General features: G+C 42.2%; 1 protein-coding gene across 1 annotated transcript in view; it reads right to left on the reverse strand.

The window, feature by feature from the left end:
* LAPTM4B (lysosomal protein transmembrane 4 beta) overlaps positions 1 to 25724 on the reverse strand; it is a 125970-nt gene that overhangs the window by 81663 nt on the left and 18583 nt on the right. Inside the window, exons 2-4 of the mRNA XM_084620090.1 lie at positions 16668 to 16779; positions 2193 to 2266; positions 1073 to 1195 (exon numbers count right to left, since the gene is read on the reverse strand). Coding sequence (XP_084476216.1) covers positions 1073 to 1195; positions 2193 to 2266; positions 16668 to 16779 — 309 coding nt within the window. The remainder of the gene's footprint in view (positions 1 to 1072; positions 1196 to 2192; positions 2267 to 16667; positions 16780 to 25724) is intronic.

Consider the following 25724-nt stretch of genomic DNA (forward strand, 5'->3'; position numbering starts at 1 on the left):
TCAATTAGCTAGTCAGCTAACTAATTAACCCACCAATCAGTATTAAGTATATATATGAAAAGCCCTGTTACAAGAAAAATACAAAACTGAGTCTAGCAAAATATAGATGACCCTTTCCCCATCATCACAGTTTATATATATATATATATATATATATATATATATATATATATATATATATATATATATAAAAAAGAGTTGGTGAACTATATCAGTGAAAACAATTTAACTAAGACAATTTGGATAAAATCAAACAACATTCAAGGTATACAATTAAAATGAAAGTAGTTAGAGGAAATTGGGAGGGAAAACATTCTATAACACTGCCAGTGCTTCTTTGCATTAGAAAGTTAACTGACAGCTGCAAAATGATTCAAAGTTAGAGAAAATCTGCTTTTCTTCTCCCAACCCACGCAGGTCACATATCCTTTTATTAAGCAGCTACTATGGTGTCTAGGAGTCCAGCTATAGGGAACCTACTGAGCATGCCCAAAACTACCATATCCTCCAGAAACTTCTGGGTGAGGAATGGTAATTGTGCATCAGCCTAACAACGAACCAGACACCACTCATTCCTCTCACCCACTTATCTCTGTGAGAGATCTCCCTATTTGGCTTGTGGCTTCCATCATCAAATCCAGTCACCTGCTATTGCAGGCGACCCTGCCTTTTAATCACGTTCACACTTATATAGCCCTGTAAAACTTCAAGACAGCATACAAATATGTTAACTAATTAGTCCTTCCAACATTCCTGTGAGGTAATTAAATGAGCAGAGGCAGTGCTAGCCCATTTTGACCCACCCCCAAACACATAATAAAAAGCAAACAAGGGGTTCCCTTGAGCTGCTTGGGGCTCTAAGCAATTGTTTAGTCTGCTTATGCCTAGCAGCGGCTCTGTAAACGAGTACCCCATTTTACAGATTGGCAAAGTAAAGCTGAGAGGGGGCATGACTTGCCAAAGACTGTCCTGGAAGTCAGTGGAAAAGCCTTGGATTAGAATGCAGGATGAAATGTGTTTCCAAAGTTTTCTCTAGATCATGAAAATGACTGTTCACTTCAAAGTGATTTACCAGCTGTCGTAGATAGTCTTGAACTGTGTTTGGATAAACGAGCACACTGATGGCAACCAGCGTGTTGAGGGCGAAGTCAAAGATCTGGTAACAGAAGAAAGGGATGATCCAGGCTGCATGTTGCTATAAAAATATAAAAAAAGAACAGTTTCAGGTTAAAGCATAAAACTATTATTTCCTTATGTTTCAAAAATCCACAGTGGAACTAACAATGCAATGAAATACTCTTTAACTGTGTTTCCCAGGGGGAAGATTACTTGTTAAATCTGCTAAAAATTATGATATGCAGCCAAAGATGCTGGGCAGCAAAACTGAGATAAATTAAAGTGTATGAGTCTACTGAGAACTTATACAGGAACAGGTTTAAAAATAATAATAAAAAAAATAAATCAATCACACAGTACTGACTTGGCTTCCTAAAATACCAAACTTTTGAGTGGGATTAATATAAATACATTCTTTGAGACAAATCCCAGTTCCAGAGAAGTAAATGGGAAAAAAGTCCATTCACTTTTATAAAAACCAAGATTTGGCCATTTCCGTTTAAAGTTTGCCCATATTGTACCAAAAGATCTCACATTTGAAACTGCAGACAATGAATACAGTTAGACAATCTTAGGCTATGTCTACGTTAGCACTTTTGTCGGTAAAACTTTTGTCGGTCGAAAAAGTGTGAAAAAACCACACCCCTGACCAACAAAAGTTTCACTGACAAAAGCACCGGTGTGAACAGCGCTATGTCGGTGAGAGATGCTCTCCTGCCAACATAGCTACCACCACTCGTTAGGGGAGCTCTCCTGCTGGCATAGGGCAGCTACAGGGGGAGACCTTACAGTGGCACAGCTGCAGCGGTACACCTGAGCCACTGTGAGTTCCATGGTGTAGAGACAGCCTTCGTCTTGCATTCCCCCAATCAGCATGGCATCACTTGACACAATCAGATCTCAACAAACGTAAAGGTTTCCTATAATCTCATAGGATAAATGAAATTGTTATATAAATCTTACAACAAACAACAAAAAATGTTAGGAGACAGGGTTTTAACTGCTTGTTAGGAGTTTCATAGGCAGAATGATTTAGGTGGACGAAGATCAACTTTTTGTTTAATCGTATCGATTACCTTATATGCTCCATATGTAGCCATCGCACAGATCAGAATCATAAGGAGAGAAATTGCAGTGGCAATGCACATATCTGAAATAGATAAATTAAAGTGATTGCAGGTAAATACGCAGCTCTGTGTTGCTATTTTGCCAACTGTCTAATGCAGCATTTCCCACAGTGTACCGCATGCCCCTGTGGACAAAAGACTAGGTGGGAAGGCAGGTGGTGCTGACACACCATTCCATTGTCTCAGGCTATTTTTTTTTTTTTTTTTTTTAAAAAGCACGTCTTTAGCTAGGGTTGTCAAATATATAGCCTTCTGGCAGGATCCTGCCCACAGAACAATTTCATCCAGCCCAAGGACTTCCCATGAATCTTTGGGCTTTTTCTGCACAATCCAGAGTCCACTTCGTGATGTGGCAGACCAAGTGCCAGCTCTTTTCAAGGCTTTAGGCGTTGGCCAAGCATTAACACATTCATTGCTGGAAACCAGTCTGTTTCACCTGTGTGTTGGTAGGGTTAAGATAGGTACTAGACTTATAACAAAGTGTTTAGTGTTAGACTTTATGAAATGCATGTAAATTGCTGCATACATTAATCTCACTTATATCTTTATTACTTGCTATAAAGGTAATATTTATGTTTTTGCTTTATAACTGTAAAAAAAAAAGTTTGCTCTGAAACTGTGCACCCAGTCAGGAGGGATCGTCTCCTGCCCATGAAGATGGCTATCAAAACACTAAAGGGACCACTGTGGGACATCACAAAGAACTTTGTTAATTACACCCTAGAGCCCATGAAGAGACTATGTGCAAAAGGGCTCGTCCCATCAGCCTGAATTCTGGAAGAAGGAAATAAAAATAGCTGACAAGAAAATTTTTCATCTCTTTGGCTGTTTGGACTCTCTCAGGGCTGAAGCTACGAAACAGAAGCAGAGATCTCCAGGGTCAACCTGGGTTATCCCTAATAGACATTCAGAGCTGACAGATTACTATCACTGTCACCTTTTAAAACCATAGACTAAGTCATTTGTGTACATATGCTTGCCTGCTTTAACCTTGTAATAACTAATAAATTGTAATAAATAATTTATGACTAGTTAATAAATCTTTAATTCATTTATTACAGAACTGGCTACAAGTATTGTCTTTGGTGAGAGATGTAAGGTATTAATTGACCTGGGGTAAGTGACTGGTTTCTTGGGCCTGGAAGCAACCTGGAGTATCTTGTGATCTTTGGTATATAGCAACCATCTATCACTAAGTCCAACTTTCCTGGGTGGCAAGCAAGAGGCTCAAGTGGACTGTCTGTGACTCCATGGTAAGACTGTTGTAGTGCTTTAGGAAGTCACACTTGTTACTGGGTTGGTGAAATTTAACTATAGAACATACAACCAGTTCGGGGTCTCTGCCCTGTTTCTTGACAGTACACCCTGAGGTTGGCATTCCTGTTTGTAAGCCACTCCAGACAGCATGACGACACATGCTACAGGAGTGCGACTTGGAGAGCACCAGTGCGCTCTATCTCCCCTGTGTAGACCCTCCTAGTATACATTGATGTAGACCTCTTTCCGACAGGACTATGTCAATGTGCCCTAAGGAACATTTTGTGTGTGCCAGCAGGGTCCACACAGAGGACTTAGAGCACAACACACTGGTGCGTTCTACAGACCACACCCCATAGTCCAGACTCTGGCACAGCAATCATGCCAAGCCTCGCATGCAGATTAAGAACCACTTGGTCTGTTTAAGAGGCACTAGAGAGGCATAAGTCTGACAGAAAAAAGGTATTTGTCCAGGCGAGGGAAAATGGCACTGAAAAATGCTGGAGAGCAGATATCCCAGCCTGGCTAGCTGAAGAAAAGGAAATATCAATAAATAAAAGGGTGAATGTAAGTACTTACCAACATGGTTTTTAATTTCTATTTCAATTATTTTTCCTGAATGTGTCCAAAGTCAAGTGGCAGACCTGCCACATGAAATGAGTTTGACACCTCTGTTGTAGATATTATGGTTGCTAAAAGAGCCTTCCCAATGTGAAATGTGCATAGCCCATCCCATGATGGACAATGTACACATTAAAATACATAGGCCTTTAACGTATAGTGATGTTACAGAGAGGATGTGATCGATTTCATTTTCCTGAAGTGGAGGCTCAGCTTTCAAGAGTTGGGGGAACACTTGTTTAGTGAAGTATATTTTGCCTATGTTGAGGCACTAGCTAGTCTAAGAGCAATCAGCTCGTGACAAATGCAATCAAACTCAAAAACTGATTCCCCTCGGGCCAGGATTTTACCCAAGGAATTCAGATTCTGTTTTGCAACTCAAAGAAAGGATAGCCAGGCTAACATTGGTCTTGAAAAGAAATCAAAATGAATACACAGCTACCATCTTCCCTGTTTTTGTCATAATGAATACACCAAAACTCAAAAGGTCGCTGGCAACTTAAAGAAAAAGCACTTTATAAAACCAAGCAGAAGAGCCAGAGGCATCTTATAGCAGAAACAACAACTTTAAAAACCCTCATTCATAACAAAATCACCACACAAACTAAGATGTCAATGTATCTGATACACCTCTTATGAACAGCAGAAGTTTGGGAAGAAACTACCCCCAAAAAAACCTGCGTTTGTGTGCGCGCGCGCAACGGAAAAGGCGGCACAAGTAGAATTGTTAGAAACGTGACATATTTTAAGGTTTTGATGGGAGTTGCAAGAGGATATCGGTCTTTTGCTTCCCTAATCCCAGACATTTTGATTCACTTTTTCACTTGCCCACCTTTAATACAGAAAGTTTAAATGTAAGATGGGGAATGTGTGGACATCGCATCCATTTTTCTGAGGCACTAGCAAATATTGGAAAGAAAGGAGAGGGAATAGGATATGCAGAGAACCCAACACCTAGAGATCTTGACTCATCCATGGGGTACATTTTATTTATAAAGATGCTGATTAACTCAAGAAGAAAAAAGCACCCATCAAAACACAGCTATGTTAAGTAGGAACCACAACCCTGCATTCCTCCTTTTGCCATTACCTTTGCTCATTTACACAAACTGCTCAGTACCATGACAGTGAATACATCACTTTAAAACTAAAAATGACTTTGAGCAAACTTGGTATGAGTACACTAACTAAGGAAAGGGATTGGTTTAGACTTGGTGGCATTAGTGCTCCTCACCTGTGCTGATCAAAGAAGAATTAGATCAGTCGCAGACTTTTGTTATTGAAATTCTTCAGTCTGGGTCCAGCAGTGTCCATGTCCCAGGACAAGCTCTTACCCATCCCCTGCCCATTCACTTTATCCATTTTCAATTCTGTTGCAGGAAGGTCCAATGACCAGAGGTCAAGGTGTGGTCGTACAGTTTCTGCCAGCCTCGTCATCCCAGTGGGTGCCCCGGCTGCAGCCTTAAACTGCCCCCTCAGCACATGCTCAGATTGCTCCCCCAGAGGTGGACCCAATCCTACACATTCTATTGGGTCCTGACTCAAGGCCCTAAGGGTTTATCAAAACATCTGGCCCAGTTATTGAGCTACCCCAAATTATGTTTTCCCCTGGGTCACTTCCTACCAGTCTGGAGCTCCTCAGTTTCGGGCAAGACGGCCACTGGCTTAGGAGGATAATCCTTGGTGTCTCAGCCTCCTGTTCAATCTCTTTTAGCTCCCAAAGAATGGAGAATCCAAATCCTAGAGCAACCTTCACAAAGTTGCTGCCACTTCTGACACAGCTCTCAGCATCAGCCTTGCTTCCTGGTGCAGCAAACAGCACCTTCCCCTTCTCGGGCCAACCAGGGTCCTTTTAAACCGTCCCTCTGCTCGGAGCATGCCCTGCACCTGTTGACGGGTGGAGTCATCCTTGCCCAGTATTGCTCTACTCCCAGCCCTGGTTCATTGTGGGGCCTGTAGACCCCATCACAAAGACCAATCACTCATTCATTGTTTTGAGCAGAAATTGTTTTTAGTTTTAATTTATGACTGACATAGCACTGTGATAGGACTTGTTCTACTAGTGACATCAGTGTCATTTCAATGCCAGAATCTCAGAAACTGCTATAAAATGTGACACTTCTGCTTTGATCTGATGTGCTTGCGCTCTCTCTCTAGCTACATCAAGCCCTAGTTGGCTCATTCAGGCTCTTTTTTATTCAAAAGCCCATCAGCACTTTTGAGTTGTCAGCTTAAATTAATTAGAACTGAAACTAGATATTTAGCATACTAACAAGTACCCTTGAGTGCTCTTTCATAGTAACTAATCATGCAATGCATTCTATTGTGTTAGTGATTATCAGCTGAGATGTACTGGTACTGTTTCTGTGTCATATTTATTATTGCCTAAAGTAGATTTTTGAAGCACTTTTTTATACAAGCAGTAAGAGACCCAATCAGTGCATTTTAAACTAAACCTCCTTAATTTTTGAAGTTAGATCGTATTTTTCTGATTGTCTTTACTTCCTGCTTTAGGGAGAAGACACAGCTGATGTTATTGAGGACTGCTGACACATATTCAGCCTAATTCATCCAGAGAGTCTGCAACTTGATCAGTCCTGGGAATGAGACCAGGAGTGGGAATGAGACCAGGAGTGGGAATGAGAAAGAAAATTGGAGGACAGCACCTGCAGGAAGCAAAGGCAGGCGCTCCCCCTAAGACTGGAGCTTCCTTCAGGGTCCTGAATGCAGTAATCATCCCACTTGCTCTCCTGGTCTTACTACCTATCTCACTCACAGGATTGCTTACCCTGAAGATGGGTGAAAAAGTCTGAGAGTGGCAGATAGTGCTACAGGTGTAGGGAACAAGGAGAAGTAAATAGATGATGGAAGCTAACATGGAAAATCTCAAGTCCTTGAGCTTGGATCCAACACAGCCACTGAGAACTTTAATCTACTGTCTCTTCACCTGCTGGAGTCTCATCCCTGGCTCACAGCTAAGGGTGACTCCTGACATCAAAAGCAGTATCCCTTTCTTCCAAGCTCTCAGGGTGAACTGTGTGCATCTCCTGCACAGCTGCTCTCTGTCATGACAGACCCACTGCTTGGAAGTTGCCCAAGGTTATGCACAGAGCATCACTGAAAGAAGGAAGAAAAAATAGTAAGAGAACATGAAGGATAGGGATGTTGGTTTTTTTCTTTAAACCAAGTCTGGTTATTTACTTCAGCTAATATTACTATTTTGAAGCCATTTAAACAGTTTTCTGCTGTTCTCATCTTAACTTAGACATGTAAACATTTTGGGGCAGAGACATGGGTGAAGTCATGGCCTCACTGAAATCAATGGCAAAATTCCCATTTACTTCTATCGAGTCTGGATTTCACCCTCCATCTTCATTGACTTTGTAAAGTATCATGTACATATATGGCACTGTATAAGTAACAAATACATAAATAAATAACAGTTATAAATAAAAACAACAGACAATACTAGTAACCAGACAGGAGAAGCAACACAGCTGTTGCACTATTAACATGTCAGGGTCATGGTCTATGGAAATATACAAACTGAGCAGGAGTCTCAAGTTAAGCCAATAAAACCCTCTGGAATTTCAGGTTTATTTACAGTTATTTCCATTCCCTGTATGCAGCGTATCAGACTTTCAAAACCCAAACAAGTACACAGGGCAGCTCTCACGTCTCCAGCTGATCTAGTTTGCATATTCTTATCTATTCACAGGGTCCCTAAAAATAGGGGTGCTTCTCTCGAGGGCTCAGTCTACTGAACCAAGCAGTGCCAATGTCAAGGGCAAACAGGAGGCTTCACGTTTTCCCTCAGGCACCTTTAGCTTAGGGATGTGTGTGAGAGGTACAGACTGCCAAGTTACGTGCTCTGGTACCTTCCCAGCATGCCTGCCTTGGCAGTTCCTTTGCCATTATGTCCCTTTCCTGTCTCCAAAATGGAAAGGAGAAACATCACCCTCAATTAGCCACGAAAACCCCACCTTCCCCCCCCATTCACTTCAGACCCTCGAGAACGCAATAGTCCTTCACAATCCTGCAGTTTATAAATGTTTCCTCTATTCATTGGGAGCACCTATGTTATACTGATGTTTATAAAGTTAGAACGTTTGAAGAAACTGTGTCCTGAGTGCGATAGGAATTTTCTCAACTACTGTTAATGCAAGTCTGAAAGTGCTCCATAAGCCACACTTACTCCCACCTACAAATACAAAAAGATACAATCCTAGTCTCATTGACTTCAATGACAACTCTCCCTGACTTCAATAGAGCCAGGATTTCATCCATCATGACTAATCGTGGACAGGTTTGTGTCTACCTGAAACTTTAAGGCCTGATTTTCAGTGACTTGGCTTCTGTTTTGGGAGGCATGGAACAACAATTTTGCACCCACAACTTGTGCCTGCAATAGAATGTGGTCTCAAATACTAATAATTAGAAGCCTATTATACTTCTACCTAGAATTCATTGCCAGCAAAACAAAAAACAAAAAAAACCCCAAAAACAAAAACAAAAAAAACACCCCACTCAAGTAGGCAATGATTTTGGAATGCAAAATTTTACTCAAAAAAAACAGGTTGGTTGAAACCCAACAGAACATAAGGCCCTAAAAAACATGACAATTGATTAATTTTGTAGTTTTCAAACATATTATGTATTGTGCATGTTTTGCATATGAAACATGCAAAAAATATATAAAACATTTCTTTTGAACAAGACCAGTAAAAAAGGGCAAGGTGTGATGAGAATATTAATGTGAACATTTGCCTGCGTACTTTATCTCAAACAGAAAATACCAAGGTTTAAACAATCCTAGTCATAAATTTAAAAAACCCTCTCTCTGAACAGAGATTGAAAGTCATTTGAATAGCAAATTAATTAAATTAGCCGCCTGTACTTCATAAAGCATGAAAATCAAGCAAGCAAATGATCAGAATGAAAGGAGAATTCTCAAGGTCCATTTGTAATTAGGAACCATTTCACTTTCAGTTATTCTCAAATGGATGTGAGGTTACTCAGACTACAAGCCATCCTTTACTCTTTTAGACTTCATCTCTGAAGGCCACAGAGAAAACAGGATTTTCAAATCAAGATAGAAATCCCAAATGTAGTTGGTCTGACAGCTACAGTATTACAAAATAGAATTACTATTTTAAAGCCTCCAGCACTGGCAGACCTCTAATGTCAGCTATATAAAACCCACACTGATAGCAATCATTGCAAGGTTAATCTCCAAGAATTAGGACAGGACAGTCAGTATTAGTATGTCAGTTTCAGCTAGGTTCCATTTGAATCTGTTATAGCCCTTACTATCTTACACCCAATCATATCAAAAGATTGATAGATAAGATTTTTTCCAATCAAAACACATTAAAAAAGTAATAAGCCCCATATATTTAAATTTTTGGCGTATGAACCTTAAAGAATGTGTGAAAATAAACATCATTTTGATATGTCATTTGAAGTGACACAATAGAGGCTCTGATGCAAGCTCTCTAATTTTCACATTCAGAGACACTGAAGTCAATGGGAAAATTCCTGTGGAATTCAACCAGAGCAATGCAAGGGCCTAGGACTTTTACTATAAGCACTTGTGTTACAATATATACACATTGTCCCACCTGCTTAGTGTATGAAAACAGCTTCCTCCATATTCCAGTGAAGTGTTTAGTGTAATAGTCAATCACTTAGATCCAGAATATTGTTTTATGAATCAGCAGGAAAGTAGCTACAGAAATATGGATACATAGATCTTAGTTTTAAAACTATCACTTAAGCTAAGAAGATTTCCTATCAACTATTTAAAAATTAATTTTTAAAAACTCACAAATATTAATGGAGGGGAAAAAGTATTTTCCCCCATGTGACAGGGTATATCAGATCCTCTGAGGCCCCCTGCTAGAGGCCTGGTGGCCCTGCCACACCCCGCCCCAGAAAAGGGCAGTGGAGAGGGTCCTCTAAGCTGCCTAGAGTAGCTGTGTGGGACACAGCCAACCAGGGCCCAGAAGGTCAGTATAAAAAGAACTACAGGGCCAGAGTAAGTTCCAGTTCCTTGCTAGAGCTGGAGTATCATGGATGGTGTGTGGCTGGCTGAGGGAGCTGCAGGACCTCCAACCAGGAACTGCTGCCAGAAACCAGGGAGAGCAAGAAGGATCTCTGAGCTGGTTGAGGGGACTTGATCAGGACAAGGTCCTGAGGTAAAGGTGAAGATGGCGCAGTACCATAGGGAAGTGACCCAGGGAATTAGAGGAGCAGTGCAACTTAGATAAAGGGACACAGTGGACAGCTGCTATCTACAGGGTCCCTGGGCTGAGATCCGGAGTAGTGGGAGGTCCCAGATTCCCCCCAATGCCCTTTAGCCACTGGAGGAAGTGGCCTGGACATTGAGGCATTGCAGAGGGGGAACTGAACTACAGCGGTCCAACCGGAGAGCTGCAGCCAGAAAGGCCCTAAGAGGGCGAAGACTGTCACCAGGGAGGGAGCCATGGGGTACTGCTCTATCCCGGAGCAGGGACAACTTGTGGGAGATGTTACAGAGGGCACTGAGAGACACCCTTGTTGAACTTGTACCCTGGATGGGGTTTTGCTTTCATCACACGGAGTGAGACTCAGCTGGAAGGCTGAGTCACTGAAGACACATGACAAAGGGGGTGTGCGCAGGTACATGCACTTGGCCAAGGGGATGCTCGCAAAAGGTGAGTGAACCCTGTTACACCCCATAAGAGGATGGAAGGTTTTGGTAAAAGAAATGGATCTGTGACGGATCATGGGCCTCAAACCTGCACCTGTGGGTAGCCCAGCAGTACTCAGACCAATGCTCTAGCATGCAAAGGGCCCCACCTATAAAGTTCCTGATAGAGTGAAATGTCCAGTCCCACCAATTAGCTGGGAAGCTCTACTTAAACCAGAAAGCATCACAGGAAGTTGTCTGAGAAACTAGAGAAATCCTTGGCTGGTTGCTATTACAGACCCTGCGTACTTGCCAGACTCTGAGTCCTGCCTTTCTGCCTGTGCCTGGTTCCTGTCCTCCTTATCCCAGACCCCTATATTCCTGGTTCCTGCCACGCTCCAGCTCCCTGTTTCTGTGCCCTTCCCCAACCCCTGGCTTGGCATCTAACTCTGTCTCCAACTCTGATCTTTGGTTTGGCACCTGACTCTGACCCCAGCTCTGGTCCCAGGTGCCTCATTCTAACCATTAGGCATGACCACCCACACCCAGTCCCTACAGCTTGCTCATACCACTATCAACTTCCAAGTCAGCCCACCAGAGGTTGGACCCAGTGGTATTTGCCATACCCTGCATGTGCAGTTAGATATCTGAGCATTGCTGGTGCAGAACATGCAGCTGGCCACTGAGGATCAGGCATTGTGGGAGCAAGACCATCAACGTCACATGTAAAACGCTGTGAGCCTGTCTGGCTGTGCTGTCACCTGAGCTGGGACCTGCTATCCATCTGCCAAAGTGTTCTGATGGGAGCCACTCCAAATTTCGAGGCTTCATGAAACCATGCTGGCCCTTGTTTTTGCTTCAACCACAAATGTACGCTCCTGGCCATACCAAGTTAGGCTTGGTAGTCAGCCTGCTGACAGGGGAGGTGTTTAACTGGGTCTCTCTCCTGTTGGAGGCCAACAGTCCAGTTCTATCTAACTAGGATGCCATGCCTTCTAGGGGGCAATATCCACAGTCTTCCATGACCCCAACCACGCCCCCCCACTGAAACTCCACAGGGGTTGGGCACAGACACCTTCTACACAGCTCACTTCCAGCAGCTCGGATTGGACATGGAATGGAATGAGGGGGCCCAGTTATGTCAGTTTCGATGGAGCTTGCAGGACAAGGTTAAGGATGAACTTGAGACCCTAGCGTGTCTGGACATCTTCACAGATCTTGTTATCCATATTGACAATCACCTACATAAACGACAGGAAGAAATGAGAGGGGTGTCACAACTGCTTCACCAGCTGCAGACAGACCTGACCCACCAGCATTTCGCCCCTGGAGAGAGAGCATGCTGGCAAAGCCTTAATACATGTTACTACTATGGGGAGCCGGGCCACGCTATCTCCAGTTGCCCCCAAGGAACCCAGGAAACAGTCCAGGGCTGGTGAAGGGGGACTAGCCTGGGCATCCCAACAGAGTATCCCCCTAAAACCCAAACTGAGGTCCCCATGGAAGCACACGCTGGCTCCCGTTGACTGGTACTGCACCTGCAAGTACCAGTCAAGTTATGAATCCTGGAGCCTCTCCAACCACTCCCTCTGCAGCAGACCTTTGCGACTCTCATGCAGTAGACACCTTTAACAATGCAGAAGCAGCCTAGACACTACAGATTCCTCTGTGGCCCAAGACCATTCCAGACCTGGTAGAGACCATCGACGAGCCGCTGTTATCCTCCACACCAGTGGCCGCAGGAACTGTTCCTCTCAAAGTAACTAACCAAGGGCATCAAATGACCCTACAGTTCAGTGCCAGCCATTCCCTGCACTTCCCTCTGATCCTGGGTAACCTGTGGTTGTCCCGCCACAACCCCCTTATCAGCTGGTGCAAACTAAAAATTGAATTTCTCTCAGAATTCTGCCCCCAGCACTGCTTGCCCCCAAAGGTCACACGGGGTAGCTGGCCCAGCAGAGATGCTGGCTAATTCTGGTCCTTCACTTCATCCAAATACAGTGACTACAAATGTCTTTGAAAAAAAAAACACAAACACCTTGCCCCTGCACAGGGACTATGACTGCCCAATCGAGCTATAACCAGGGGTCAACACTCCGTTTGAGTGGATATATGCCATGTCAGAGCCCAAACCAGCCAAGCTGCGTACCTACTTTCAGGAGAACCTAGCCCAGGACTTTATTCATAAATTCTCTTTGCCTGTGGAGGCGCCAGTCTTCCTTGTTATAAAAGGATGGAAGCCTCTGACTACATGTGGACTATCGGACCCTACATCAGGGCACTAACAGAAACAGAGACCCATTATCACTAATCTCTGAGCCAATGGATCACATGAGCACCATCTGAGTATCCACAAAACTAGACCTCCAGAGGGCATACAACTTAGTACACGTTAGAGCTGGAGACAATGGAAGACAGCCTTTTATGTTATGGTCACTTCATATATCTCATGATGCCATTTGGTTTGATGAATGTACCCACAACATTCCAGCAATTTATTAATGAGGTATTCTAGGACATTCTGGGCCAATACATGGTAGCAAAACTGGATGATGTACTTATTCAGACAGTGCCGAACAAAATATGCACATCCGTTCCATCCTGAAGCAGCTATGCCAACAAGGCCTCTATGCTAAGCTAGAAAAATGTGCCTTTGATCAGTTCTCCATAGGATGAACCCGAGGAATTTTATCTCCTGCCAGTATCGAAATGGACCTGTGCAAGGTAAACGCAGTCCTTGAGTAGGTGGCGTCATGGAACGTTTGCAAACTAAGTCTTCTGAGGTTTGCAAACTTCTATCGGTAGTTCATCCCAAAGTTCTCGGAGCAGATTGCCCCTTTTGCTGCCATGCTCTGCAAAACCACCAAGTTCCTCTGCTCTCCCTAGGCATATCAGGCCTTCAAGAATTAAAACTGACATTTTCCACCATTCCCATATTGGTCCACCCCAACACCTCACACATCGTTATCACTGAAGTGGAGACTTCCAGCTGGGAAATCAGAGTGCTATCCCCAAAGCATAGTGCTCAACAACTGCTACATTTGTGTGCCTTCTCTTCCAGGAAAAACACACCTGAAGAACAAATTAAGACCACCTTGTTGCCACTGCCTAGAAGCGTCCCAGTATCCTGTCCAGGTATATACTAATAAGAACCTTGAATATCTGTGTAAGGCCAAGGCCCTTAACCAGCAACAACTTCAATGGGCCTTATTCTTTTTGCTCTTTGGTTTCACAATCTCCTGTCATCCAGGAACCAAAAATAGCAAAGCTAATGCTTTGTCCAGGAAGGGTGAATATTACATTGGCCTAAAGGACTCTAAACCTAAGGACTAAAAATGTTTGTATCCTCAAGCCTCATAACTTTCTGACTGTGGCTCCCTGCCAAGATCTGTTCATTATACAATCAGCCTCAGAACACAAGATCCCTGTAGTCAAACAGAAGCCATAAGTAGGGAACCCCAATGTCCAAGATGGGGTAACTTACATAAAAGGCATATGTTCCTCCCCGGGCTTCCAAGAATAACAACCCTACAAGTATGTCATGACCTCTCCCCCTTCCCCCGTGGCAGGACATTTTGGCTCCTTTAAAACTCAGTCCCTCGTCTCTTCTGGTGGCCTCAAGTGCAGGCTACAGTTCAGGCTTACATGGCCTCTTGCAAAGTATGTGCCCGCTCCAAGGAGTCACGCAATAAATCCCTTGGACTCCTGCATTCCCTTTAGACTCCATCAGGCCCTTGGACAGTCATCACCTTAGATTTTGTAGAAGAACTACCTAAGTCCAATGGGTTCACAAACTACCCTCATCTCAAGAAACTCCCTGGCACTGGGTGGAGAAAGTTGTCGTCCACTATGGCCTTCCAGAGTAAATAGTTTCTGACTGTGGTGCACAATTTATCTACTGCTTTTGGAAAGAAGCTTTCCGGATGTTTGGCATCTGCTTCTGCCTCTTCTCCTTTGCCCTCAGACAAACTGTCAAGAGGAGAGAACCAAGATGATCCTGGAGTGCTATCTTCGATGCTTCATAAACTTCCACCAGAACAATTGATTCTTGCTTCTATATCAGGCAGACTTTGTATACAATAACTCATAACATGCATCTACACAGCAAAGCCCTTTTCTCTTGAACTATGGGTTCCACCTTGGTTTTCCCTGGAGCTACCCACCACTTCCCACAACCACCAACCCTGGACTGGATATAACAGATGCATTGAACCCAAGACGACTTGAAAGTTTACTTGGAGGATGCCAAGAAGAGCTACAAACCATATGTAGACTACCGACGACAGGAGGGGCCGGCCCTTTCAGTAGGCCAGAAGGCATGGCTCTCAACAAAAAACCTACATGTCAAGAGGCCATCTATGAATTGATGTTCCTTGGCTCCTACTGAGTTTGCTGGCAAATTAGCCCAATCACTTTTGAATTCTATTCACCCCGTTCTCTCTGCATATACCCAGTTATTGATATATCACTCCTGAAGTCCTGCATTCAGGACCCATTCCCCTCACCGCTCCCACCCACCACCACCCTGCTGTTACATGTTCAAGACCATGATGAGTATATTGTCCATGAAATCCTTGATGCCAGAATCAGATGGGATAGACTCTGGTATTTTGTGAACTGGGAAGGCTACAGTCCTTAAGAATGCTCCTGGGAACTGGCAGAGAATGTCCATGTTGCTGACCTAGTAAATGCCTTCCATGAAAGCCACCCTGAAAAACCTAGCCCACTACTTCCCTGAGGGGGAGGTGATGTGAGGGATCATGGGCCTCAAACCCAGGCCCACAGTTCCCCAGGCAGTGCTCAGACCATGGCCACCACTCAGCAGCTCACATGAATGGCTGAAGGGGGCCAGCAGAGCTCTAGCTTGCAAATGGCCCCATCCACGAAGCTCCTCATTTGGGGAGATGTCCAGCCCCACCACTTAGCTGAGAAGCTGTACTTAAACCAGAAAGAGTCACAGAAAGTTGGCTGAACAACTAGAGGATTTCTTGGCTGGCTGCTACTATGGACCTTTCCTGACTCCAGAGCCCTGGCTTCCTGCCTCCCACTCTGTTCCTGGTTCCTGTCCTCCTTATCCCAGACCCGTCTGTTCAGCTTTCCTGCCTCGCTCCAGGTCACTGTTCCTGTTCCCTACCTCTGCTTCTGCCTCTGGCTCTAATCTTTGATGTGGCACCTGACCCTGAATGCGATCCCAGGCTCCTGATTCTAACCATTAGACATGACCACCCATGCCCCAGTCCCTACAGGATCCTGAATTCAATGGAAGTTTTGCCATAACCTTCAGTGGGAGAAAGAAAGTCCTAAGTTACCACTAATCAATGAATTTTGTGCCATTTATTAGCCATGAGAGAGATACTAAAAGTTTCTGAGAAAAGACAAGGACTCCTGCTTCTGTAGCTCCATGCAAATGTATTATAAATATAATAATCTCAGAACCAGTACTATTCATATCCTTATTTACTTTTTTTTTTAAGTGCTAATGAACGTGCTGATTTGCAGCTCTGTTGACTCTAGTCCTCCCTCTGTTCACCTCAGAGCGGCTACCTCACAGCCAATGGTAGTGCAGGCTTTTCCACACACCCTAATAAGCCACACCACTATTCTGGAGGGATCTCTGCTAGATGTGAAGGGGTAGTTTGTCTCTGTACCCATTCAGTTAACAGGCAATTGGATGAGACTACTGAAAATATAAACAATCAGCTCCAGTGTGGTGGTGGTTTTGTGCCATAGATATGCCTTTTGCAATAAAAGCCAAACTGCTAGGATACTGTAGTGAAGCAATGTTTAGGAGACATAACCATTACCAGACTGCCTAAAAAATACTACTGCTTCAGAAACAGAAATGAAATACTGATAATTAAATGCTATATACTTACTGGCATCATCCATAAATTCAAATTCGCCCCCTAAATCAGCACTTGGTAAGTGGTACTGATCAGGATCAGTCAGGGCACTCAGCAGGATCAGCAGTACCACTGAATTGATGATCTACAGAGAGGAGAAAGGGAAAGGTCAGGATGTGTAATTTCTTAGTGAAAATACCATAGAGTGGGATATGCTAACTGCTGCAGACAGTGTTCCTACTGTGAAATGCATTTAATTGCTTTCTATAAATGCCTTCAAATGCCATTTGAATAGATTGTATAGTTTTTCTTTGTACCAGAGCCCCAAATTACAGGATAATGACAAAACCCCATCAACCCCTTTTCCATTTGCCTCCCCGTTCCTTTAAAAAAAAAGGAAAGAAAGAAACAAGTCACCCCTGACAAGACCACTCCATCTACCTCACTGATCCTGTTCTTTTGGATTATAAAGCATGATAATAATCTATTTATAGTTCATTCAGTTCCTGGAATTACAATTATTTTTAAAATCCTAACTGAGATTCTTATAACTGAACAGTCTCCAGTCACAAATTACTAATCTGGATAATGATAATAAGATGGAGTTGATGAGTGATGAGATCTCTTCCTGGCAAATTGCTAGGTGGCTATAGATGTGTTTGTCCACTGAAAGAGGCTAAATGAGGCTAACATTCAAGCCGATTCGCACTGGCTGCTAAAGCAGGAGCCTTAGGAGGAGCCCAGGGCAAGGACAGATTGTAATATTTGCTGCTGCATACGCTTCTGTCCCATGTGACTTTGAGAGATCAGTTCATGTATGCTGAAGAGTTCTGTGAACAGTAACACTTAAACTAGGTGTAATAACACAAGGCCAACCTAAGCAAAGGGAGGAAGAAATGGTTGTATGCAGGGTATGAAACATGAAGTATTAGAGAACTAAAAAGACTACCAAGGGTCAGATCGTCATACCTTTACATGTGATGAACAGAGCCTTAGACACCACTTTAAAGTGAGGGGAGAAAGTGAGTAAGAGCATCACAACCTGGCCCCCAAATGAAGAGTGTAAAAAATTATAAGACAGAGAAAGCATGATTCTTTTCTACTACTAAGGAGACAAATGGTCAATGACCTACTTTTTTTAAACTTAGTTATTTTAACAATATAATGGAATTCACATATTTGCTTCATGCTCTCTCACAGAAGGGTAGAGAACAGATGATAGAAACAAATATATACCACTCAAGAGGAGAAAAAAATACAGAAGAATTTAAGATGCATGTGGTACGCTATTAAAAGTATGAAAGCATCATCCTTTTGTATGGATGTATTGAAAGATTTTTGGAATACTGTTAGAGAGCACTCTTTTCTCCATTTGGAAACATTCAGATTTCACATATGGTGGAACCCCCCTTTGTGACTCCCTAACACAGCACGGTAGGTACCAATCAATACATGGTTAATTGCCTAATCAAAAGTCTATTTAACTCAGTGAGAATCTTTCCATTGACTTCAATGAGCTTTGAATCAGGTGCAAAGATTAGATTTGGTCTGATACTGAAATTTAATATACTTGTCTAATAACGGATTTTTGCAATACCTTCCAAAAAACACGTGTGATGAGTTGGACCCCCCTTTCCAGGGTCCCACTGAATCCACCTGTTCAACCAGCCTGGGCTCCCTCACTCTGTCCTGCTGTGCACACAGAGGTAGGGACACACCCAGCTGCAGAATCACAGTCTGCAATCAGCTCTGTGTGGCAAGATTCAGCTAGGGGAATTGTCCAGAACTCTGGTGCACACACCCTCTGGAGTGTAAACCCAAAATTATATTGTCTTGTGCTATAGAGAGAGCTATACAGCATAAGCCAGTGGTTCTCAAACTATTGTACTGGTGACCCCTTTCACATAACAAGCCTTTATGTGAAACCCCCCTCTTTTAAATTAAAAACACTTCTTTACATATTTAACACCACTATAAATGCTGGAGGCAAAGTGGGGTTCGGGGTGGAGGCTGACAGCTTGCAACCTCCCCATGTAATAACATCCCGGCCCCCAGTTTGAGAACCCCTGGCATAAGCTCATGAAATTCACTCCCTCCCTCAATGTGGAGGAAGATATGCACAACTTCTCCCCCCCCCCATTATTAATTGCACAAACTGTTTTAGAATAAAAACAAGTTTATTAACTACAAAAGGTAAATTTTTTTTACTGGCTACAAATAATTTCTCACCCTAAATGTTGTTTCAAGCAGGTTGCAGAGTTTCTTGAAGGTAAACTGCACTGCCTGCAGCATAAATCTCCAGGGATTCCTTTCACAGGCTGACCTTTCTCACCAAGGCTCAGCCCCTGCTGCTGCTGCCGCCGCTGCCGCCCCCTTCCCCAAGCTTAGTTCCTTTGTTTCTTCAGGTGTTTACAGCAGTCTTCTTCTTGGGCAGGAAGGCAGTGGAGAAGAGCCCAGATTAACTCACTCCCCGGCCTTAAATAGGATTTACAGATGGTGGGAATCCTTTGTTTCCCAGTTTTGACCCCCTTCCCATGGAAAAGTATCAGCATTTCAGGATGGTATTCTGTACCAGGTAACATTATCACATGACCCTGCAGTGTCAAAGCAGCATCCCAGGAAACTTCTCAGGAAGGAGGGATATTAGTATCTTCAAAGTCCTATTGTCCTTCCTAATGGCCCTTCCAGGCTGATTGCATACTGTCTGGCGGGCATTCCCCAAGTGTACACACAGTTGTAATTGTTACACAGTCAATATTCCTAACTTCAGATACAGGAGTGGTACATCCATACAAATTGGATAATTAATTACATTCAGTAAATCATAACCTTTCCAATGATACCTCACATGACCCATCTTGCATAAAACATCTTAGTTATTCCATATTCATATCATAACAATATTTCTAGGAAGAATATGGGGCGTAATGTCACAACATGATCTAGTAAAAGAATAAGAGAAGATTACACCACTTCGCTGGATTGGCAAACACAAGGCTGGTAATGAGCATGTGGAGAGAAATCCTCATCCCATGAAAGCCAACAGGAATTTTGTCATTCACCTCCGTGGGGCCAGGATTTCACCCGAGGTGTTTCATACTGTCCAGCTAATGCATAGTGTAATGAACAACAAAAATACTTAGATAGCATTTTTTCCTCAAACTGCTTCACAAACATTAAGTAACTAAGCCTCACGTTACTCCTGCGAGGCATATTATCCTCATTTTAAATATGGAGAAAGAGATATAGAAAGGTTATGTGATATGTTTGAAGTCAAAGCAAGTCAGTGTTAGGAACTAGGCTTAGAACCCAAGTCTCTGACTATGAAGCCAGTGCTTTAGCGATTAGACTGCACTGCTTCTTATGAATACAGCTCTACCCAGCAACTGCTGGGAAGAAGGTAGGAAGATGGGGAGACAGGTTTAAGGGGCCAAATTCAGCCCTCTTTGCTTTTGCCTCCAAAATGCCATAGGGAGACCACTGAATATATAGACCATTCCCCTAAATCTACATCCTGCCATGGCACACTCCTTTGTGGCTCTGGATGACTTGCACAGTATGAATTAGGTGAGTTTTTGAGGAGTGGGGAACAAAAGGTGGGCTCTGCTAAGCTGCCCATCCTGCACTGGCAGAAGGGGTGGCCTTGATTTGACTCCAGCTAATTTAGAGTAATGAAACCTTTGCCCCTTAACCATATGGTTAGACAGCCAGATACTAGGATACAATTGCAATGGATACCCTAGAAATACCTTAGACTAATTAGATAGAAAGATGAGATAGAGGACAGTCAAAACAATTACAGATCTTATCAAATACACTGATGTAAGAAAGAGGATGTACCTTCCTAACTGAAGGATCTGGCTATTGAGAGTCCTCTTGCTAAACTCGAATATACCCTTCTACAAAACCTGGGAAAACAGACAGGCATTGCAACTTATCCGAATGTAATACAGAAGTGGGAGCTGTCACAGCAAAGGGAAGCAAGTCTCAGAATAAAGGTCCTATCACTAAAAATGCCGTCCCACCACCAGCCCGCTCCCATTTAAACCAGGCAGCAATTAGCTCAGTGATCTCCGCCAATATCAGACAGCTTTGTACCACACAAGGAGAAAGGTGGTGTTAGCCAGGACCAAAACACCCTATGGCCTTATAGGTCAAAACTAAAGCTTCTAAATGAAGTTGCAAAGCACCTATTTAGCTGCTTACATGGCCATCATCACCATAGTATCTGAGGCCTAGATATTTAAATGGATTTATGTGTTGCTCCAGTGAGTGCCTTGGAAGCCAAGGCAAGCAACCAGAAGGCAGTGCTGATCTGAGTGCACATATACTGTGTTAGTGGTGTGAAGCAACATTAGGAACTGTATTGTGCACAGGCTGAATGGTCTGAATAGATGTAGCCCTATGTAGACCACATTACAGCAATCTACTCTCAAGGAAATGACATATAGATAACTGTAGGGAACCCACAACTTTAATAAAAAGCTTATAACCACTTACCCAGGTGCAGATGGGGAAAAACAACCCACCCCCCAAAAAATCTTGACCACTGCTGTTAGCTGGCCATCCAGATACAGCTAGAGATCCAACAGATGTGACACCCGAGTTGTGATACAGGAAAATGAACAACTGGCACACTCCCACAACCGGAGAACTAAAATAATCTCTGCCATCTCTTCCACTTGTTTCTCCTCATGCAGAAGAGGAGGAGCCGAAGAATGGAAATGTTACAAAGTGCCTTTGGGGAAGATAGCAATTTCCCCAGCATTTCCTCATAAAAAGAGAAAAGAATTGATCTTCAATCCATGCAGGGCTCCATAGGCAGGTCCACAACACCTATGGTCAACGGAATCAAAGGACAGATCTAAAAGAATCAGAACAGACATCATCTATTGCCAGAAGGAGATTATTAACTAGTGCAATCCCCCTAACATAAAAAGGCCAAACCTCAAACTGAGAAGGACTGAAACCATCTGAGGAATCCAGATATTACTATAGCTACCTCACCACAACCTCCTCAATAACCTTTCCTAAATATGGGAAATTTTAGACACAGAGACAACTGGAGAGTTTGTCAGTTCCTATATGGTTTCTTACGTGGGGGGTCCAGTAATCACTTATAGCAAGCAACTTGCCTTCCAAAGAGAGGACAGTCAACTCTAAAAACATCCTCAACATCTTCCTGCTAGATTTCTCTAACCAGAGAAAAACACATTCTAATGCAGAGGCCATAGCTCTAACCAAGTCCAGCTCCTCTCATGTCTCAGGGAGTGACACCATCTAAAATTCAAGCAGAGAAAGCTGGTTTTCTCCTCCTCCTCCATAGATGATACTGCTACCATGGAAGCAGACATCTTGGCCTAAACCCAACTGATCTTATCTGCAGAGAAACTTGAGAACTCCTCAGATCAAGAAACATTCAGTGCCGTTACTAGCTCTTGGGAGCAGGGGCATCATTTTGTTGTATGCAGAGCTAGTAAAAAACAGTATTTCAATATAGTATTTAACAACATTTTTGAAAAACAAAATTTTCACCAAAAAAATCAAAATGACATGATTTTTTTCTTTTGTAATGAAAAAAATTCAAAATGAATTAAATGAAAAATTTTGTTTCCAACTGACAAATTTCATTTTGTTTTTTTGAAAACTGAAAAATTGTTCTTCAATTTAAAGTTAAGTTTGCTTCTCACCTCCTTTCTTCCCCTTTCTAAAATAATCTCCCCCACGCTTTTTCCCCCCACCACTTTCTCTCCCTCGTTTCCTTCTCCACCCCCTTGTTTCCAGTGCAGCACTGAGAGTTCTAACCAAACAAAATATCTCAATAAGAGGTTATAACCTGAGAAAAGGAAGGAATGTAAACACGGGAGAGAGGGGAGGAAAAAACCACCAAAAATTTTAGCATGAAACTAAACATTTTTAATTTCCAAAAAAAACCCAAAAACCACAAATGAAATTTTTCATTTAAAAACAAACTGAAAAATTTAGTTTCACTTGTTTCAAAAAAAATTTCATTGAAAATATGAAAACTTTCAAACAAAACAAAAATGTTAATGGAAAGGTTTTGTTTACATCAAAAAGGCATTTTTCATCAAAAAAGGTTTGATTAAAAGAGTTTTGACTACTTATAGTTATATATCTGTGAGCACAATAAGGATCTGATAAGGATCTCAACGCATTACAAATAAACTATAAGAAGAATCAGGGTTAACCAGTTTGTGCATGACTGATGCAATTCTGCAAAATGGAAGCTTATGGAGCTTCTACGATGGAAGTTAAATAAGCCAAAATTTTCTTCACTTCCTCACAGACCCTGCATGTTGATTTTACAAACTCTTTGTTGCAATCAGACTTGATATAGGAGTTCTCTCACTGATGAGCTATTTGTCATAGTTCATCCATGACCCATGGTGACTAGGAAGAGTTACACTGGGAAAAACGGTGTTTAGGAACCGTTGTATCAACAGGTGAGGACAAAAAGACTATGACAATGACATACCAGACCACTGATATAATTGCCTGTTGGCTGCATAGAATTCTTCCCCAATCATCGGAAACTAGTTTCCATCAGCCTCTGAGGGGAGACCATTAAAACATGTCTTTAGTCCTGATAGGAACGGAGCACCCCTAGCTCAAAACCAAAAGAGCTAACTAATGATCAGCCCATGAGTTAAACACTGAAAGCCATGAATATTAAAATAATTGTCTAGGATTATAATGGCTAAATAACCCTCTTCATACACACTCCTCCACCAGGTTTAGTCAATACTGAAACATTCATATAGTAAAATAAATCACTTTTAAATATGGGAATACTTATGTCCAATATTGATTATGTTCACTTCCAGTTCCAGCCCTTACAATTGTTCCCACAAACCCTCATTTAATACAAATGTACTGATAAAGGAATTCAGGAGAGGAAATCTTTGTTCAATGTATACTCTAAGCATTAAGATAAAATTACTAGATCTAATACACAAAATGTCCTTCCATCTTTCTGTTAAATGCTTTGGGGGTCTCTCCCCTTATATGTCTAAGTCCCACTGACATGGCTAATGGGAATTGCTTACACATAAGGAGAGAAGTAACGAGCCCTGTATGCTTGCAGTGCCATTTTTATGCTTGAACCCACGTGTACAATAACCTACTGTACATACTGTATTCTTGTTTTCAAATCTGATATGTAGTTGTATTTTTCCCAAGGAGATTAAATTGGAGGGTGATAAAGATATAGCAGTTGTTACAAAAGTCTGGAGGAAAAAACAAAACTGCTTCCCCCCCTCTCCTCAAGGGTGATCTATGCCTTAGATAAACTATATAAATGACAGGCGGATTTAGGAAGAAATATTTCAATAGAAGAATGGAGCAGATATGGCCAATAGCCAGTGGCCTACAAGTTAGTCAAGGAAGTCAAAGTGAAAATGCTGAAATACAGCCCAACACACAGCATGTAAAAAAACGTGAGATTGTTTGGCTACTTTTCTTATTCAGACATTTTCTGGCATTATTAAAAAAAGAAACCAATAGTTAATTCTTTTTAATATAAATATAGATTTGCTTATCTTTGATCAGAAACTCATTATCAGATATGCTAACCAAAGAAATTCTATGCACAACTTAGGTTTGAAGAGTAAAAGTAATGATTAACAATGTACTGTCAATAGCCAGAAAGTGATATTGCTCCAGAAAGACTTATAATCGAGAAAGCTTGAGTTCAGAGGTGGGTGAAATTATTTGCAGAAATAGTTTGTCAAAAAATGCAGTTTTAGCAGACCTAGAGCTTTTTGGGAATTTGACTAAAATTCACTGAATAATTTCAGCCGAAACTTTTTCCCCCTCCCAAACTGGATTCACACCAGGACTTAGGCACCATTCACAAAACAGCCAGAGGAAAGGACGGAGGTACCTATTAAGTCATTTTCACTCACTGTCTCTGGCCTAATAACTATTCAAGTTATTTTACACAAAGTGGAACCGCTTCAACTGGAGAGACTGAGATCCACCCCAGAACATCCCCTAGCCCAGAGGTTAGAGTGCTCTATTGCAAGTTCAAATTGGAAATGCAAGTTCAAATCCCTACTCTGTATCATGCAGAGGGAGGAACTGAACCCAGATCTCCCACATCCCAGGTGAATTCCCTAATCACAGGGCTAAGGTTATAAAGGAGCTGCTACCTTCTGCTCTGGGTGCTTTGTGAATCTACTTTCCTTGCCTTTGCTTTTTATTTTAAAAATGCTCAGAAATGAAAGAAAACATTTTGTTTCACATTGAACAAAATATTTTGTCAACTTTTTTGATTTGCCAAATTTCTTCAGAATTTTCGGCTCAACCTAAACCGAATTCTTTTCCTCCCAGAACTGCCAGTGAACTGAAAAGTCAGTTATTTGCCCACCACTAGCTGAGTTGTCTGTCAGACTTTATTCCAACAGTGGGTAAACAGGAAGTTTTAGGACATGCAAAAAATCACCCTGCCTTCAGGAACAAGGTATGAATACCCACACACCCCCAGTTGTTCAAATATCTGAACCTCCAGGACTATATAAAAAAAGGACTCCTTGGATTTTGTGTCACCTTTCTTGTTCCCTCGCTATTCTATGTACAGTTTTATGTTGTTTCAATATATATGAACCTTATCAAATAAGATATTAATTGAGATGATAAAATTCCAGTGGAAGATGGGATCAATTCCAGGGATCAGAAAGAAATAGTAAAGATACCAATAGAGGCACAAACTTCATCTATTAACACCTAAGTAAACAAGCAAAGGATCATGACACACACTATTAGCATGAAATAGATTAAAAGGGGATGATTTGTAGTCCAAGACTGTTAACTGTATCCATCTCTGTATGCAAAACAAAATATGTCTGATTCTGATGAGGTTATATAAAGTATGTTAAGCCAGTGGCTCTCAACATTTCTAGACTACTGTACGCCTTTTGGGGGTCTGATTTGTCTTGAGTACCCCCCAAGTTTCACCTCACTTAAAATCTACTTGCTTGCAAAATCAGGCATAAAAATACAAAAGTGTCACAGCACACAGCTAAGACACAGCCCTGTGATTGTGCATAATGGAAAATTAAGGCATAGCAC

The sequence above is a fragment of the Lepidochelys olivacea genome (genome assembly GCF_965140295.1).
Source record: "Lepidochelys olivacea isolate rLepOli2 genome assembly, chromosome: 2".
Classification (NCBI taxonomy): Eukaryota; Metazoa; Chordata; order Testudines; family Cheloniidae; genus Lepidochelys; species Lepidochelys olivacea.